Source organism: Panthera pardus, unplaced genomic scaffold (genome assembly GCF_024362965.1).
Source record: "Panthera pardus isolate Hobbes unplaced genomic scaffold, ASM2436296v1 HiC_scaffold_12, whole genome shotgun sequence".
Classification (NCBI taxonomy): domain Eukaryota; kingdom Metazoa; phylum Chordata; class Mammalia; order Carnivora; family Felidae; genus Panthera; species Panthera pardus.
Genome location: NW_026526677.1, coordinates 61,640,709 through 61,660,297, shown reverse-complemented (window position 1 = coordinate 61,660,297; position 19,589 = coordinate 61,640,709). Strand labels below are relative to the sequence as shown.

Below are 19,589 nucleotides of genomic sequence, written 5' to 3'. Positions count from 1 at the left end.
GGAAAAAAAAAGCATTAACAAACTAAAAAATAGAAGAAGAATATATTTTCAAGAAAATTAATAAAGTTATTAGAACATTTTCTGTAGCCTCATGAGGCAAATTTTCTGCATATAAGTACATAAATAACTTAAAAAGGATCAAGTGACCAAAGCCTATGAATGCATGACAGGAATGCTATTTGAGTTACCTTGGACAGCTCATTATAACTTGTTCTTCACCTGTCTTTGGAGGGAAAAGATTTGTTTACTACTGTGATGTAGATCATGGTGCCTGGGTGGCTCAGTTGATTGAGTACCAAACTCTTGATTTCAGCTCAGGTCATGATCTCATAGTTTGTGAGATCAAGTCTCATGTTGGGCTCTGCTCTGACAGCACGGAACCTGCTTGGGATTCATTCTCTCTCTCTCTCTCTCTCTCTCTGTCTCAAAATAAATAAACATTTTAAAAAAATTATGTAGATGGTAACAAATGGCTGCAAAATATTTTTGAAATGTAAAATTCTATCATGACATCTGATACAATACAGCATCTATAGGTGATGATTGTCTTTTCAAAATCAGGTATCTGGACCTCCGTCGATTTGGATCTGTACCACATGGAGGCTTTGGGATGGGATTTGAACGCTATCTGCAGTGCATCTTGGGAATTGACAATATCAAAGATGTTATCCCTTTTCCAAGATTTACTCATTCGTGTGTTTTATAGCTGGAAGACCAGTTAAAGAAAATCACCCTGTGCCAGAGGTACTGCGTGTGAATGTGCATATAAGAGAATACATGTTTGAAGTATAGAAATGCAAAAGTTTTCAATATGTAATTGTCATGCCCTAAGATATGACCTATGAAAAATAGAAGTGATCATGATTTTCTTAGAAAGTTGAGAGCAATTCGTGGAAAAATGAACTCTCTCAAAAAGATACTTGCAGCAGGTAGAATCTCAAAATCTATTATGTCAATTAAGAAGAAATGAAGAAACTGAACTGTGGTCTCAGAGGTCCTTTCAGACTCTTAAGACAGGATGAGATCGTGTGTTTTACTTTGTCTTTAATCATTAGAGCACTGCTCTTTGTGACCTCTGAGAAACAACTAGGAGCTAAAAATAAAATGTTGGATCTTTTCTCCCTTTCCAATTAATCTATGATAAATGCCCATCTTATTCTCACCGTTTTACTAAACATTACAGAAGAAAATATTCCTTTTGGGGTCTTTTTTGAGTTAATACTAAGTTAATGTTCTGAATTGAAATCTTTCATCAGACGGGGTACAAAAAGTCACATTTAATAACTGCTGATCTTTAAGTATAAAAATAGCAAATGGGATGTATTAATTATTTAAACTAATGACTGTTGTAGTTTATAGTAGATGTTTGTAACTTCTCTAATAATAAAATAGATTTTTGATACCTCTGAAAGAAAAATACAGATATATTTTTAAGTTCCATTTGACCTTTCCACAGTGAAAAGTGGAAGAAGGTATTTCCAGTGTAAGATGAGCATGCAAATGTAGCTAAACCTGAGGACGGGTAATTTTGGACTCAAAAGGCAATATTGTCTATTAGAGTTTTTGAGAGGATTGCTGATTTGGGAATCTGAGACCTGACAACTGTAGCACTTTACGCGTATGATTTGGACAAGCCGTTTACTCTGTATGAGCTCATACATCATTTTCCTCAGAGTTGATACAACAATTACATGAAAGTGTGTGTGTGTGCATGTGTGTGCATGCACACACACGCATGCTTAAAACTGAAATACTACACAAATTTTTTTTAACTCTTGTAGTCTTCATTGAGTTACATATCTATGGACTTACAGCCAAATTATATGCTCAGTAGAATTTATATGTATCAAATAATGGTAAATGGCATGCATGCCTAAATAGTCAATTTTCTAAGTCTCATTAGATAACTTATCTGAGGTTATTTCCTGATGAGTTTGTATGTGGACTTTATTTTATCCTAACCCAAAGCAAATGACTGAAAGGAACTGCCAAACCTTAGAGCTGGAAATCACAGAAGCCACTAAGATGTTCTCATGACCAAACTTCTGCCTGATGCAGAGAGCGCCTATACCTGGGCAGGCACTTGTTGGCAAAGAGTTCAGTATCCCACAAAATAGCTCATTCCATTTCTGAATCTGTCTCATTTTTCGTTTTTGCGGAGCTAAAATCTGCTTCCCTAGAACTTTAATCCCCTGGGCTCAGATACCAAGTTTAGGGCAGGACAAAAGAGATAATTAGAGCTTTCATAAGGCTTGCCTCAATCGTGGGCTAGAGAGATAAATTCATTTGTTTGTGTGTAACAGATATTATTTGAGTTTACTCAGTATGCCAAGAATGGGGCTAGGTGGTAAATAAATGATAGTGAACAAAAGAGAAATGACCCATGCCTTCATGGAATTCACAGTCTATTAGAGAAGATACACAATCAATAAGCAAACAAATGTATTTCAAAATATGACATATGCTATAATATTTTATAAAGAACAGGGCAAGCATAGGGGCGCCTGGGTGGCTCAGTTGGTTGAGCGTCCAACTTCAGCTCAGGTCATGATCTCGTGGTCTGTGAGTTCGAGCCCCGCGTCGGGCTCTGTGCTGACAGCTCAGAGCCTGGAGCCTGCTTCTGATTCTGTGTCTCCCTCTCTCTCTGCCCCTCCCCCACTCATGCTCTGTCTCTCTCTCTGTCAAAAATAAATAAACATAAAAAAAATTAAAAAAAAAAAAAAGGAACAGGGCAAGCATAGATAACTTTGCTAGAGAAGGTATCTCTGAAAAGGTGATATTTAACCTTAGACCTGGAGGATAAATGCAGAAACCATTTTAAAACATTTGCAACATCAGTCAGTATTGATTTGACATTCAAGTCTTGATACTGTATTAATTTTGTGAAGTGAGAATCAGAGACTCTCACAGGCCCCCAACCTGAAGCACTAATATTTTCCCAGGCTTTCGGGCATCATGTCTCCAGTGATTTTTGAGGCACCAGATAGAATTATAATGTTAATATGATGGTGGGGCATCAAAAACAACAGTGATAGAAAGAACAGTGAATCACAGAAACCCCAGGTGCTGATCCCAGAGCCACCATTGATTTAGCTGGAGAGTGTTAATCTGGTACGATCATCTTTGTGCCCTCCAGTTATTTCACCTGCAGAACTATCATTTCGAAATAGATCAACTCTAAGGATTCTTTTTCTATCTCTTAATCTTTCAGGAATCTGTGCTGGAGATAGTCACTAATAACAATCGATTTAGAGTCTAACTTATACACTTGATTTTTAGCACATATCAGGTCTCTGAAAATGTACAGTGAAGTCAGATCACTGAAAGTTCTGCAATAGACTTCAGTGTGTTCACTGTGTGTGTGCGTGGGGTGGGAGAAGTTCCTCCTCAAATAAACATTGTTCTTGCCTTTTTGATAAGTTTCAGCAGTGTATTTCCCAACTTTCATACTTACTTGTTCTTTTCCTCTACAGTTGATCACACAGTGAGTATCTGGTTGAAGCCAAACACTTGCCACTCATAACAAGCCTCAAAATTGACATCTTTGACTCATTGCTTTTATTTTACCGATAATTGAGCAACAGCAAATACTGGTGTCAGACAAAGATCATGAAAATGCCAAAACTAAACTTGCCGGCAGGGCAGACGGCATCTACAGGGAAAACTTTAAAATGCCCACTTGTCAGCTCCTGTATGAATATCCAGATTCTGCAGAGAAGCAGCATTGTAGAATCCTGTGTAGAATGAATAAAAGTCAAGGACTACCCACGCTATAATAATATTCTTATAGGGCTTAAACTGTGAGTTAAAAGGTGATTTGAGGGTGTCAACTTCTGCTTGAGTAACCAGTTTCCAATGAGGGAAAAATCAGATTCTGTTTTCCCAAGATTTCCAAACGTCACCTCAAAATAGCAACCCCAGCCACCCAAGAAAGAGTGTGTATATTTTAAAACTTAGAAATGGTTTTTCCATCATTAATTTCCATTCTCATTTCAAATTTTGAATTAGGTGGGGAAAAATAGTTACTTTCATCCGGCTGTCCTCTGGCCTGGCGAGGTTGTGCTTCTATTTATTCATTCATTCATGTATTTTTTTGGTTTCACAAGAACTTAATTGTGTGAGTGATCCATTCCAGATCTAGACATAATTCTCCCACCCTCTGACCCAGCCCAGAGACTGACTGTCACAGAACAGCAAAGGGACTGTTTGACCTTTTGTCCCTCTCAGACAGTATCTGCCAGAAGCGTCCCTCTACAATGTTATACATTCATTCTGTCTATAAATTGAATCTGGACATTCAAGCATGACTGAACAGGCACTGAAGATGCAATTGGTGAGATGGATTAACTCTACTCTTCTTTAAATCTCTTGTTTAGATAATTATAGATGAAAGATGCTTATTTGGATTGGATTGCTATTTATTCATATATTTATTTTAGTAAGTGGTGAGGCAAGAACATAAAAATGCAGAGTTGAAAGACAAATTGGCCTGGATTGAATTGATAAGAAATGCGTGGGGCTTGTTGGCTTCTGATCAATATTTGTATTCAGTCTGCAATCTTAAGTATGTATAATAAAAAGAAAACAGGTGGGAGTAATATCTGACTGTAGTTTCTTCCCAGTGTATAGTCCAAATTAAAAGGCATTCAGGACAAAAAATAACCTTAATCACCTGACACAAAAATGATTACGATCTGTCCACAAGACAGATCTTATTAGATCAGGACCAACACACCTCCAGAAACTTACACATTCTGCCATTACTGGAGTCCTGAATTACTCCTCTGATCAGCTAAGGTCCCAGGTAGCCCTTGGGCATTCTAGTTAGCTCCAGTTTGTTTGGAGTCCAATGAATTTACAACCACTATTAGCACACTGTGTGGGAGTTTCCAGGGGAACTTTGTAAAGAAGTCAGGAGTTTGGGTGGTTCTTAAACTGTCATTCAGGCAGCTATTGAGTTAACATAGTTCATGACTCTTCAGTAACTTCCTGCTACATCTTTACTGTTCATAATTATTAGTAGTAATATGACTATCAATTGAACATTGCTTTACAGTTTACAGAATTTTTTAATGTAGTCACAATGTATTATGAACCTTGTTCTTTTGTAGCTTACTATGCCTCAAATTCATTTGGTTTAATAAAAGATTAGTTTGTTATGAAGATTGGTTATTAGGAATTCCTAATATCAAGGGAGAGTAAGACTGCAAATAAAGTCCACCACTCTTAGCCTCCAGAGAAACTGAAAGCACAGAGCTTTATGGTAACCAAAGAAGTTTGTATCTTAAGCCTCAGAGTTTAGTGGACATGTTGCAAAACACACACTTTGGCCTCTGATTTCCTTGTTTTACACAGGGGGCGAGAGTTGAGAGGGTGAGGGAAATGACAGTCGAGTTCAAAGGCATTCTAGTACAGACAAACACTGGAATAAAGGGCCCTGGACCCAGCAGTGTACTTAAGCTCACTGTGTCTCTCTCTCTTTTTTTTTTTTTTTTTTATGTGTTTATGCTCATATTTGCCTTACTTACCCTCCTCTTAGGATCACCCTAGAATATACATGGAAAGATAGATGCAGGAACTTTGGTGGGGATTATTAATATCCTCCCCCAAAGTGACCAGCCTTTGATATGTCAAGATGATGCTCTGAGAATAGAAACGTGGTAGGCCCATCCAGCACAGGTTTTATCATGCTACAAATACACATATGCACAGCTAGAACTGTATTTTGCAAAACCTGGGCCATTTGCAGCTGTGACTCTTTGACTTATAACCTTCTCTGCACACTGGTTCAACAATAACTGCTTTGCTCTTTTCCTAGGATCCTGGGTTTGAAAATCTCTTAAAGATCATATTTCTTCCCCTGTCTGTGATGTATAAACTGCCCTCTCTTGTATTTTCCCAGCTCCTGGTAGTTTACCCTGTCCCTTCAGTGAATAGAGCTCTCTACCTAAGGGAGAACTTCTGCTATCCTTGGAGAATTCTGACCTGATAATACCCAAACCTGCCTCTCTCTAGCAAATGTAATAAGGAACACAGGAACACCGTTTCTTCTCCCCAGCCTTCTCTTCTCCAAGATAGAATCTCCGGGGCTGCACCCCACTAGGTTATTCATCGGGCAGTGTATTCTTAAAGTGGGCCTTTCTCTTGGTAGAGGAATGCTTCCCTCCACTGTCCACTCAGCTACTACCCAAGTATGCTGTGATACCGGTTTTGATACTAGAAGAGCTTAAAAGTCTCTAGTGCCTCCCTTCCAGCTGTCTTACATCCTGTAGTGGTTGCCTGTATACGTAATAACTGCTGAGGAATCTTAATTACGGTTTCAAAATGTTCAGGGCAATCCCATCCCCCTTCATTTGGGGATTGCAAAAATGGATTTGGGTCACATACACATTTGTTGTTGAAGAACATTAAGTTTTTTCACTGAAGATTTCCACCAATTCACATGATCTTTGCGTGTCCCAAAAGGCAGGAACTCATTCCTATACAATTAGGATATAGCTGGCCAGTGATCTCTTTAAGTGTGATTTCCATCTTCTACATTCTGTACTAAAGGTTTTCACATCAGGAAACTGTTGGGTCATATTCCTGCCAGAAAATGTGGTGGAGGTTTAGTGTGTTGGAAAAGATATTAGACAAAGAAAAGACCTTTTCTTTTTTTTTTTTTTTTTTTTTGAGAGAGAGTGTGGGGGTGGGGGGTGTGTATGCACGCAAGCTGGGGAGGGGCAGAAGGAGAGAGAGGGAGACAATGTCAAGCAGGCTGCACACTCACTGCGGAGCCTGGAGATCAGCTCAGGGCTCATTCTCACCGTGAGATCATGACCTGAGCTGAAATCAAGAGTTGGACGCTTAACCCACTGAGCCTCCCAGGCGCCCCTCTGATTTAAGTCTTGACGCTCTACTTTTGAACTGCAGAACCTTGAGCAAGTGATTTTATCTGTGGGTTTAGATAGGCATCTGCAGAATGAGGGTAGTGCTTATCTTACAAGTGTTGTGAGAAACAAAACTGTGTGAAAGGGTTCCCTAAACTGAAAAGACTGCACAAATATAAGATCTCCTGAGGGAAACCTTTTTAAAACTCAAAAAAAAAAAAAAAACAAAACTGTATCAACTAAAATATCTATTGCATGTTGAATGAATATTTTATAGCCATCAAAAATTATGAGTGAAAATGTGTTCAAAAAATGTTAAATTGTAGTTTACAGTTACCAGTAGTGTAAAATCTGTGTACATGGACTAGAAGCATACGGGAAAAAAATGAAATCAGCTATTTCAGGGCAGTGGAATTGAGTGACTTTTTCTTTTTTTTTTTTTTTTCTTTTTTTTTTTTTTTATTTTTATTTTTGGGACAGAGAGAGACAGAGCATGAACGGGGGAGGGGCAGAGAGAGAGGGAGACACAGAATCGGAAACAGGCTCCAGGCTCCGAGCCATCAGCCCAGAGCCTGACGCGGGGCTCGAACTCACGGACCGCGAGATCGTGACCTGGCTGAAGTCGGACGCTTAACCGACTGCGCCACCCAGGCGCCCCGAGTGACTTTTTCTTTTAAAACCTCTTTGGTGTGTTCAGTTCAGTAAACTTACTGAGCACTCAAACTGCCAGGTGCAGTGCTAGACTCTGCACATACAGAGATAAGTAGGACATGCGCCTTGCCTCAGGGACTCCCATTGCAGATGGTCTTGGCCAGAGTTTATTGTGAATAAGAATCACCTGGGGAGCTTATTAAAAATTTCAGGGGGCGCCTGGGTGACTCAGTGGGTTAAGCATCCAACTCTTGATTTTGGCTCAGGTCATTGATCTCACAGTTCATGAGATTGAGCCCCCATATTGTGCTGTGTTCTGTCAGCGTGGAGCCTGCTTGGGATTCTCTCTCTCCCTCTCTCTCTACTCCTCCCCTGCTCATGCACACATGCGCTTCCTCTGTCTCTCTCTCTCTGTCTCCCCCAGAATAAGTAAACTTAAAAAAATTATTTAAAAATTTTCAGATTACCTTGGTTCTACCATAGAAAGTCTGATTCAGTAGATGGAACAGCCCGCAGTTTGCGTTTCTTAAACAGTCACCCTGAGTGATCCTAATGTAGGTGGTTTAATTCCATGCTGTGAGAAAGCTTCAGGGAGGTTTTAATATTTTTACAGTAAAAGGTAATAATTACACAAATCTGCTCATTGAAGAACATACTATTTTTGATTGTTCTGCCTGCACCTTGGAGCTGGTTTTTTATGCCTCTGTACCAAGGAGGGAAAGCCAGCCCACAGAGTGATGTTACTCTTAAATCCATGCAGCATGAAGCCTTCCACACCTCTTGACCTAGATCTGTTTTCCTCCCTTTCTTGTCCACTGCCTCCCCCATGTTTTTTCCCCCTGTGCATCTGTATCTCTCCCGCTCTGATTCTTCCAATGCCCAGTAATATATCAACATCCAGATTCTTCCCCTTCCTTTTTCCAGCCTATCCCCCCCGCCAACCAGATATGTCAATTTTATTGAAACAAACATGTCTGCTTTACTAACTTGTTCTGGAAGGCTCTTATGTATGGTTAGTGTTTCTCAGAAAACTTAGGAGCGGGCTATTCATTGATCAACAACCACAAAATTATCATGTGTGGAAACTTCTGTGTTTTGGTGCTTGACTGTCATATAGCTCTTGATTAACTTTTTTCCATTGGGTTAGCCGTCCTCAACAGATTGCTGTCCTGCCCGTCGAGCTGGAGTATACCCTGCATTCTGACACAGCACTGCTTGTCTCCACATGCCTGTGGATGGGCTTGGGTGGCTTTCCCAGGCGACACACCTGTCACCTCTTAGTCACCTAGAATCAAAATAATACAACTCTAATCACACTGAGGCTGTGAGGCTTTATTTTAGGAGGGGTGACACTCCAAAATGCAACTAGAGTTTCTACATTTTCACATGTTTATGTTACTTATACTTCAAGATACCGATGGTTGGACAGTGGCTTCCAGAATCACTCCTTTCATTATGCTCCCTGAGAACCATATGCAGATACCAGCCATCTTACACTGCCATTTGTCTTCTCTGCAGGAAGGAGAGCTCCGTAACACAAGAGAGACCGCATCCATCTTTGTATCTGCAGTGCCCTGGAGAGTATCCAGCACATAGTGGGTACTCATTAAAAAACTCTTGAATGAATTAGGTGTCATTGAGGTGTCCAAAAAAAAACCCAAGAACAAAAGGAAAAAGAAATATGTCCATCAGACAACAGGGAAATTCTCCTTAAAAAGTAATTCCCAAACTGGTGTTTCCCTCTTTATGTATCTGCAATATTTCATAAAATTTTAAACTAGCCTTTAAAGCATAAAAATCCAAGTCTGGAGCCTTTGCCTGAACATAGAACAAAAAGTTAAAAATTAAAAGTATAAGTTCAACTAGTAATGTATCTTTAGGAGCTGTTACTGAATGTGAGTTTCTAAGGTGTCTGTCCTGGTGTTGCTTCTAGAGTACAGTAACTAAATAGAGTTCTCAAGAACTTCGCTCTACTGTTCATCATTACAAAACCAGCACCGACCCCTGTCCTTGCACACAGTGAGTGCTCAGTAAATAACAAATGAATATATTTGATTGAGGGGAGAAATTCACAGCAAGTCTCAGATGAACTCAGAGTTGCTCAGATTTTCAGTTAATTACTGCTAACTCAGTGCCTGTCTCTGTGGGGCACCCCAAAACAAGAAAAACCTAAGAGCTCATAGTTTTAGTTCCCATACAGCTGGTTGATAATTCTCTGTGTTCCCACAATCCTTTGAACATACCTCTTCTACAACATTGTCCACACACTACTGTAGACCCCTGCCTACCTATTTCTCTCCCCAGAAACACCCTGAACTTCTTAAGACCCTGGTCTTACTCATCTCGGTGTCCCTATGCTGAACTCATGGTAGTAGGTTCTCAGAAAATCCTTACTGAGAATTAAATAACAAGGACATAAATGACCTTTCCTGAGTAACATGTATTTGAATATATAGTTTGCATTTGGATAAGAGTATATGCCTTTCTAAGTGTTTTCAGAGTTTCAAATGATAGGTACTGGGTAAGTCCTGAAAGAAAGTAGATCGGTTTTCATGCCTCTCTTAAATACTTGGCAAGGTGTCAGTTTAGTTATCAAGCCCATTCCTGCTCTGAGAATCACCGCCCCCACCGCACCCTAGCCCATGGATCCCCTGCAGACATAGTGGGGACAGGAGCTTCCCTTGCTGAGTGGACTGGCAGTGGATACCTGACCCAAAATGGGTATCATTTTCCCTTGGAAAAGTGGGATTGAGAACACTAGAAAGTCTGGACTGGTTGCTTGAACCAGGAATATATAAACTTAGGAAATGCAGAGCAACCATGTGCCTCAAGAGACAGAGAAGGCAGTCTGCAGAGAGAAATGAAGGCACATGCTCGGAGATGAAAAACCAGATGGCCTGTGAGAGACAGACACACACATCCAAACTGGCTGCCTAGTTTTTGCTATATTTAGTCCTCAGTTACTAACCTTCCTGAGGCCAGATTATTCAACTTTTTCTTGGGTTCCATGGGATGTGCCTCTTTTTTTTTTTTTTTTTAAACCAATAAATTTCCTATTTGGGCTTAAGGAAATTTAAAACAGGTATCTGCTTTTGCAACTAAAAGAGAACATTAATACACTATCTGATTTATGGAAAGAATTCTCATTACTTTTTGTTGTTGTTGTACTTCCATTACCTTTTAGTCATACCCCCACATTATCCCAGAATACACGTTAATCAGGAAATTATTTAGATGAGAAATTCCTGATAGATAAGATGCCATAGGAGGATAAGTGAGTGACATATTTGCTTTTCAAGTTTCTTGATACCCTGAGTCACAAAAACAAAACAAATGAATAGATGCTTATTTACAGAGGGGGGTTGGACAAATATCAGACCTTTTTTGAAGTACAAAATCAGATTAGAGAGGTTTTGAAGAACCAATACATTTGGCAGCTTCCCAAGGCATCTATTTTTGAAGATTCTTTCCAAAACTATATAAGAATGGCTTTTGTCATAAGCCTTAGCTGGGTTTCAGACTAGCCAAAACTGCCAACTGTAAGAGACTAAATAAAAAAGCATGTGTGCCTAGAGCAAGCCAGACCCTGCTGTTGGCCGGCCATAAACAATGAAAGTAAGATAAAAGATTTTGCTCTTCAGAAACAGTTCCAAATGTGTTTAGAGTTTTGTGTACCATATTCATTCAACCCTGGCATGCCGCACCCTGAATTTAGTCCTCGCTTAAAATAATCATTTTGAAAACATGCATGGAAAATAGGGAACTGGGAACTGCTAAAATCATCATTTGGTTCCGGAAAATTTTTTCTGAAGAAAATCTTCGGGCTTTTTCCTAGAATGTTACGAAAACGTTAACTTATAATGATTACTGCCAACATATTTCTAATCATTCTAGGAAAAGAAAACAGCAACAAATAAGTTTCCAGCTCTTTGCACAGTCAACACTCTGGACCTTGGAGAAGCTTGCATGTAATTTGACTGCAACTACTTTCCTTTTTTAGTTAATTGTGTTAAATGTGCCTCATAACTCCTAATCCCGGTGGGGCTGTCATTTAGAAGGGGCTGGGGGGAAGCTGTTTTAATTCTGGCTTTTGTTTCAGCCACTAAATGTAATACCACATGATTGTTGACCCAACAGTAATCCAGTTAAAAAACAGTCTTCAGAGTTACTGCATCATCAAAATTAACCCTGATTACATCAAATTATGTTGAAAACAGACCACAGCTGTTTGCCCTGTTGAAGCAACTGCTTGAGAGCTCATCCAGAAGATCTATCTGGGTGTCAGGAAGATACATTTTGTTTTTTATCTTTGTTTCTCGTCACAAATGTACGAGGGAAACACTATGTTCTTCCCAGGGTGCTTGGTGGGAGTTGAAAACTTTGTGATCCTCCAGAATCCAAAATCTTCTTAATTCCAAAGTAGAAGAAAATCAGATCTTTTAAGGTTTCAGTTTTCTATAGAAAGGATGTCAGAAGAAGGAAATGTAAATCTATTGAGTATTGCTCTTGTCAGCAGGAAAGAAATGGAACTTAACTACAGAGAAGGATGGCAGGGTCTCCTCTGGTAGGCTGCGTGCAGTCATATGCTAGGGATGGCTCATACCAACCCATGAGCGCAGACGGTGGTGAAAAATTTTGCAAGCTGGTTGCTAAAAAATAGCATTATTAAAATTAAATAATTTTAAATGGAAAGTAACAAGAATCGGAGAAGATGGGAGACAGAGTGGAACTCTCATACATTGCTGGTAATGCAAAATGGTGTAACCACTGTGGGAAACAGTTCAACCATTCCTTAAAAAGTTAAACACACGGGTGCCTGGCTGGCTCAGTCCATAGAGCATGTGACTTTTGATCTCGGGGCCATGGGTTTGAGGCCCACGTTGGGTGTAGAGATTACTTTAAAAAAAAAAATTAAGCACAGAGTCACCCTATGATCCAGCAACTTGACTCCTAGGTATATACCCAAGAGCAGTGAAGACGTAGGTTCACACAAAAACTTGTACACATATGAATGTTCACAGCAACATTCATAGTAGCCAAAAAGTGGAAACAACTGAAATATCCATCAACTGAAGAATGAATAAATAAAATGTGATACATCCAGTCAAGGAAATATTAATATTTGCAATATTGCAATATTTGCAACAAAAAGAAGATCTGATGTATGCTACAACACGAATGGACCTTGAAAATGTTATAGAAAGTGAAAGAAGTCAGACACAAGAGGCCATGGATTCCAATTATATGAAATGTACAGAATTGGCAAATCCATAGAGACAAAGTAGATTAGTGGCTGCCGGGGGTTCAGATTAGGGGAATGAAGAGTGGCTGCTAATGGATATGGAATTTCTTTTGGGGGTAATAAAAATGGTCTAAAATTAGATAGCAGTAACGGTTACATAACTCCGTGAAATACTAAAAACTGAGCTGCACACTTTAAAAGGGTGACTTTTATGGCATATGAATGATACATTAATAAGCTAACTCATAAACTTACAGTTAAATAAATTATATGAAAAACAAAGGGAATAAGTAACCAGAACTATCAGTTACTAATTCACTACATTTTCCTGTTATCTCTGCTCTGTCTATTGTATCTTTATTTTGGAAGTACTAAATAAAGATATATTACGAGCATCCCTTAACTGTATTCATGAACATAAAGTCTGTAGCTTGAAATTGGCCAGGAAGGTGGGGAGGGTATAGTATTAGCACCACAAAAATTGTCGTATACTACAAATCAAGGCCTCGTCCACTACAACCACCAGTGAGCCAGGTTTTAAACATTTATCAGCACAACACTGGTTGTACGGATCAGATAACCATTGTGGGTACCTCTGGTAGAAATAAAATGAGATGGTCTCCTGTGGCCTTTGGATCCCCAACAAAAATACTAGCAAATCTGCAAAGCCACTATACATGCATTCATTGCAGAAGAAAATGACATTTCTGGTCAGCTGTTAGAAGAAACTCAACTTGGACTCAGGAGACATATGTTCTCCTGTTTTGCTAGTATTGTGTGTGGGTACAAGGGGCTGATAGAGCACCTGTAGTACTGTCACAATGAGGCCAGATATCAGACAAACCACAAATGATTTAATTCTTAGCCCCAGAGAGAAGAGTATCTGGGGAGTCTGCACAACAGTGTCGGGGTTTGGAAACCAAAAGTTAACAGTTACTTCTCTGGAGATAGGAGTCAAAAGGTCTAAGGAGCCGTTGTTTTAGAAACTACCCCAGGATTTCAACCACCTGTGAACATGAAACTGCATAGGATTACCTCCACCTGCTCAGCCCCTTCCATGAGACCAGTCACTGTGGATTTAAACACTCTAGCTGCTTATAAGTACCTTCACAGATCCTGTTCTCTGGTGTGGATGGATCAGAGACTTCTGGATGCTTCAGGAGTCCACAGCTCCCAGCTGTCATCCATTAAGGGTTGTTTTTTTCATTCTCACGACATTCAGCAAGCATTGATTATGTGCCTGGCACCATGCAGAGAGGCTTTAGGGATACCACAAACGAGGACGACCCAGCCCTGCTCACGTATTTGCAGTACAGTGTGATAACCTAATTTATATATGTGCAATGTGAATTCAAGAAAAACATGAACAACTGTGCTGAGGTGTGGGGATGGTGAGTTTTAAGGAAAGGGGTCTTGACATATGTTCAAGATCCAATCCAAGGTAGAAGTTCTCTGAAGGAAGTAAGAGGCCATCATGCGAAGTATGGTTTGGAATACCAGGGCACTTTCTCAGGGACTTGACAAGTCTTCGTTCCTGGGAGAATATGATAAATCCACAGCATGGTCTCTGAATACAGTGATGTACCACCCTCACCAGTGTCTGCAGAAATGTCCCAGAACCCTTACTGCCCCAAAGCAATTAGCACAAGTTCTAATTTTTCACAAAAGAGAAATTGGGAAACGGGACTTGCTCCAACTTTTCCCATAAGAAAGTTTATTTCCAGAATATCCAACACTGGGTGTAATGTCAAGTAACTCTCAGACTTTTAGCAGCTGCAGACAGGGAGGAAACCACACTATTAGGTCTTCAGCCACACCTCAAGCCCACTTTCAGATCTCTGTCCCATCCAGATGCCAGAAATTGATTTGAGTAGCTCACAGTAATTAGATGGAACTAAGTAAGCTCAAAGCATCCGGGGTTAAAGTGGCACACACCTCAACATTCATGAGAGTCCAGTGTCCTGAAAGTCACCAGCTGAGGTGGCTCAGCTGGCCACAATGACCTTAGCAAGCAGCACTCAGCTCTGAAATTAACCTGTCAACTAAATTGAAGGGGAGAAAAGGCTAGGCTAGGACACAAAAATCCATCCCCACCCCCGGTCCAATCACTGACGTCAAGCTTGGCGTGGGTGGTATTAATCATGCCAGCCTGGTGTGCAGTTGAGGACAGCTCTCCTTCCAGCCCTTCCAACCCGTTCCTGGGACCGTTCCATCAGCCATGCACCTGCCGCTGGCCACAAACCCTCAACTCGCAGACAGGCACGGATGCAGGCTGTTGCTGACGACACTCAAAGCCAGAGTGCACCCTTTAGAACCCAGGCTTGGGTGGGGGAGGGGCGGGAGCAAACCCTTGTGCCCATGCTTTCTTCCCAGGTGTGCAGTTCTCTAATCTCTGCAATGCTTCCTCCAGAGAAGCTCTCACCATGAGATGGTCATTTCCTGAGGACTTAATGAGAATATAGAATTAATGACCCAAAGCACTCTTTGCAGCCGGTCATTAATTCCCCCCAGGAAATACCCATGGTCTTTAATCAAAATTGCCTAAATTATAGACTAGTGATGCGTGTCCTCACAGGTTTGGGGGCTGTGGGGGGCGGGGGCTGTCATCCCTACTGGTTCCAATAGATGGCGCCTATCTTCATGTAAATAAACCACCCCTAATTCATTTCTCACTTCTCACCAGCGCAAACCAGAGGGCATTAACAACAACAAAAAACAGCACGCAGTGGAGAGGACTTAGTGAAGGCCCAGACAGGAACGTTCTGTTCAAGGGCTGTCCCCAGGCCTGGCACACATCTCAGGCTCAGAAGACGGAGGCACACCAGGGTGCAGCCAGAGACAACAGTCCAGCTTCCTGTGTGCAGCCTGAGCTGGGTGCTGGCAGCTAAGTAATGAGAAAGGTGGGGTGAGGCACCAAGCACCGAGAAGAGGCCCTTTCTGTAGGCTTTGGGGAAGGAATGGGATGTTCAGAGAAGACTTCTTCAAGCTGATACAGGTTTCCCAGACTATCCACAAGTTTGCTTTATGCCCCTTCACTTTTACGAAAGACCTACATTACTGCTTGTTTTGCTCACCAACAGAATTTTCACCTTTTGGTGATGGTAATTGCTTCTTCACTTTACCCCATTTCAGCTTACCAAAAGGTTTCATGGGAACACACCCCTCTTGGATTGCAGGGGTGGGGAGAAACCTGTACTCTGTAACTGTTGTATTTCAAGGCCCCTCCTTTCATTGCCCACAAAACACCAAACTTTTCTTTTTCCACATGGAATTGTAAATAATGGGGAGGAAAGAGTCTTTTGCAAAACAATTTAAGAGCTTCTGGCAGAATGCAGCTCAACGCCCAACTAACCATTGCTGAATCTGCTCCCAGTCTGTCTTGAATCATACACCTATCAAAGAATATGTATCAGAAGACTACTCTTCTAGGGAAAGATGAGGCATATATGTATGCCTGACTTGCATCATATACCTTCAGCTGCAGACAATCCATGCAGATCTCTCAGACTGCAATCCCTGAGACTTGGCACTATGACTCAGATGTGAATGAAGTCAGAAAGATTACTTTATTTTGGTTGGGAGTTGCCGCCTCCTGATCGATTTGGCAGGCTTGAGTATTTTGATATTTGTCTCAGGGTTCCAAGGTACTAAAGCCAGAGGTTAAAATGGCCATAATTCTAGTGGCGGCCCTTAAATGTGGCATAAGGATCGCTCAATCAGAAAGCTAAGGCAGCTCCGATCCCAGCTGTAGCCTGATAGTTCTGGCTCTACATTCAATCCAGCAGGATAGTGAAATGAGGGGTGCAGGGGAGCTGACTTCTACCTCTCATGATGCTTAGAAAAGCTGGCAGATAGTAAAGGATTTGCTTTTACAAATTGATTAAAGTGAGTGAACTTTCTCCAACCCAGGTATAAAACCAGAACGATGTCCAACAGCTTGAAACAAGTAGCTTCACTGCACAGAAACTGGAAAATGGACAAAATAGCCTTAGTCCAACGTGGTGTGGAGAGTGTGAGATGCTGTGTCTCCTACTTATCTGCCCATAGCACACTTCTCTATGGATAAAATGGATTACGACCCACTTGGCTCTCCATTGTACAGGCTTTGGCACTTTAGGCTATCTGTAAAATGGGAATAATACCGCTCGCCCAATTTGTAGATTTGTGAAGACAAGTAAGTAAACAAGGAATGTAAAAGCGCCCAGCACGTATTAGTCTGTTTTCATCTTTGCTTCTCCCGCCAAGGGGGTGCGAGAGTTAATGAAACTCTTGCTGGGAAGCGGATCACTTATTTCAGCCAGAACCTGACCCACTGAAACCTGAAACTCAGAGTGCATAGGAAACGCGAGCAGCCCTCGGGTCCCTTCCTGACGACCCTCTGTGAAAAATCGATTCTCGATCGAGGGCGCGCAGACCCTTCCCTTCACCCCACCCCCGTTCCCACCAGGGGCGCGGCCGCATCCCCGGATTGCTGTTGAAGCTTGAGGGCGGAAAGCAAGACCCGGGGGCGCGGCTGGCGGCCGGCCGCCGGCCTCGGCGTCTGCTCAAACCTCGGGCTTCCCGGGTCCCCAGAGGCAAGGCGGTGTTTGCGTCTTTGAAGGCGGCCCGCCGGGGGGCGCGGCGGGCTGTGGGCGTGGCGAGCGCGCGCCGCCCTTTTTCCTGCTGTGGCGCCCCCACCGCGGCCCGGCTGGGAGTGCGCGCGGGCGCGCGCGGGGAGAGCGGGAGCGCGCGAGGCAGCCGGGCCCGCGCCGCGCCGCCTCGTCCTCGCCCCGCGGCCGCTGGCCGCCCCGGCCCCTCCCCTCCCCCGTGAGCTGCGCACCGCCGGCCGGCTGACCCAGCGGCCCGCGTCCGCGCCCTTGTCAGCCCGACCCCGCGGCGGGCTCCAGGCGGCCGGCAGCATGAGCGGCGGCGGCGACGTGGTGTGCACCGGCTGGCTGAGGAAATCGCCTCCCGAGAAGAAGTTGAGGCGCTATGTGAGTGCGGGCGACGAGCGGGTGCGGCCGCCGAGGGCGCGGGTGGAGGGCGCCCCGCGGCCTGCTCAGGGACTGGGGGCTCCGGGAGGGGCGTCGCCGACGGAGAGGGCGGGCCCTGGGGGCCCCGGGGGGCGAGGAGCGGCCCGCGCGCCCCGCGACTCGGGGCTGTGTGGGGCACCTGCACACCTGTCACAGGTGCGCGGCCGAGGGGCGGAGCGGGCGGGCGGGCGGGCGGGCAGGTTGAGGCTGCGGCTCCTTCTTCTCCGGGCGGGCGCGGCGGCAGCGCCTCCCCAGCCAGCTTCCCTGTAAACTAAATACGGTATCGAAGTTTGTATTGATTGTTTTGGAGACCGAGAGAGTTGATTACCGGGGCTGGGGGACCATAGTAACCCCGAGCGGCTTCAGCCTGCAGGGCTGCGGGAGTGGGCGGGAAAGGGGGGCGCAGGCTGCGGGGCGGCTGGGTCCGGCCCCCACAAAGGGCGAGGCTCCTCACACCCTTTCCCCCTTCCCTTTCTCTGCCCGCCCCTCCCGGTGACCGCCTGCTTCCTTCCAGTCCACAGCCTCTGCATCACGGGCAGCGTCAGCGGCATGTGCAGCTCTTGTATTAAGTGACTCATTTGTTTGTCCCCCTTCATTCCGTATGTCTCTCACAGACATCCCCCCACCCCACCCCACGATGGTGACATTGCAGTTTGGTCTGGTATAACTGGCCGGGATTTTGTGTCGTCCTTGGTGTCTGGGGTCGGGAGAAATCAAGGTTCTCAGTTGCCAGGTGGTGCTGACCGACGGTGTTTACCGAAATCGCTGGGACAGCTTCTCCCTTCCAAGTGAGAAACTGGCAACATCGAGCGAGGGGAAGGTGGGATACAGTCTGGTGCCGACTGGTGAAGAGGTCTGGCTAACCGCCCCTCTCGTCCCCCCCCCCCCCCATTCCAGTGCCTTGCCTGGTGGGGTCAAAGTACACAATGGTAGTAATTACAATCAACTCTGGGCCGTTTGCAGGCGTTTGGAAATGGAAGTAAGGTCGGTATAAGGTGTCAAGGTCTCTCTTCTGTTCCGTTTTCACTTCCTTTGAAATGCCCTTGTTAAACTGACTCCTGGTGCTGGCCTCTCTGGGATCATTCCCACAGCATGAAAGTGAGCTGTTGCCTTCCAGCTGCAGTGCATCAAGGGAACTCCGAACAGACCCTGCCCTCTGTCAGCTGCACCAGTGGCTGTCCATGGGGGGAGAGGCAGAAGCTTAGCAGAGTTTCCTGTCTTGGCTCCCCAGATCAGAACTGAGGGACTTCTGGCCTCTGGATTGAGGAAGTGACATTCTGTTTTTCAAAGGAAATGTTGTTGGGGAGTGCAAGTGTGTGTGTATGTAAATGAAAGCAGGCTCTTATTTAAATCACTTGCTGGGAAGACTCTAACAGTGACTTTTCAAAGTGGACCTAGATTTAAAATACAGTAAAGATGAGGCAATGGAGGGTTCATCTCCGTTCTTACGTTCGTTTTTCAGGGATGTCCAAGGAGCCAAAGCATTATCACTGCTAAGAAAGAAACGTTCCCCCTTTTCAGAGTTGTATCAGCTCATTAGGAAAGGTGAATTTTTATATTAGGTTAAGGATGAGTAATTTGCTATGGATGTTTTTATAATTATAAAAAACAAAACAAAAAGGTTTTGGCCCCAAAGAGCTTAAGAAAGCTATCGGTCGAAGTGTAATAACATACCAGCTAGTGGAATAGAGTATCCAGTGACAAATGTGACTCTTAATTTTCGAAATTAGAGCACTACCCTAAAGATCCTTGAAACTTTGCTTTTGATACAGTTTGCAAACAGTTTGATACCATATCTCTATTTGATGACTACTT

General features: G+C 43.3%; 2 protein-coding genes across 6 annotated transcripts in view; both read left to right on the top strand.

The window, feature by feature from the left end:
- NARS2 (asparaginyl-tRNA synthetase 2, mitochondrial) overlaps positions 1-13,157 on the top strand; it is a 134,854-nt gene extending 121,697 nt beyond the window's left edge. For 4 of the 5 annotated variants that reach the window (XM_019449948.2, XM_019449946.2, XM_019449951.2 and 1 more), the window contains one exon: positions 562-3,425. In XM_019449948.2, the coding sequence (XP_019305493.1) occupies positions 562-706 (145 nt within the window). In that variant the 3' untranslated portion in view covers positions 707-3,425. Of the gene's footprint in view, positions 1-561; positions 3,426-9,038 lie in introns of those variants that run through there. The other variant, XM_019449947.2, reaches the window with a different exon arrangement.
- Positions 13,158-17,456: 4,299 nt separating this feature from the next.
- GAB2 (GRB2 associated binding protein 2) overlaps positions 17,457-19,589 on the top strand; it is a 188,774-nt gene continuing 186,641 nt past the window's right edge. The window contains exon 1 of the mRNA XM_019449939.2: positions 17,457-17,735. Coding sequence (XP_019305484.1) covers positions 17,661-17,735 — 75 coding nt within the window. The 5' untranslated portion in view covers positions 17,457-17,660. The remainder of the gene's footprint in view (positions 17,736-19,589) is intronic.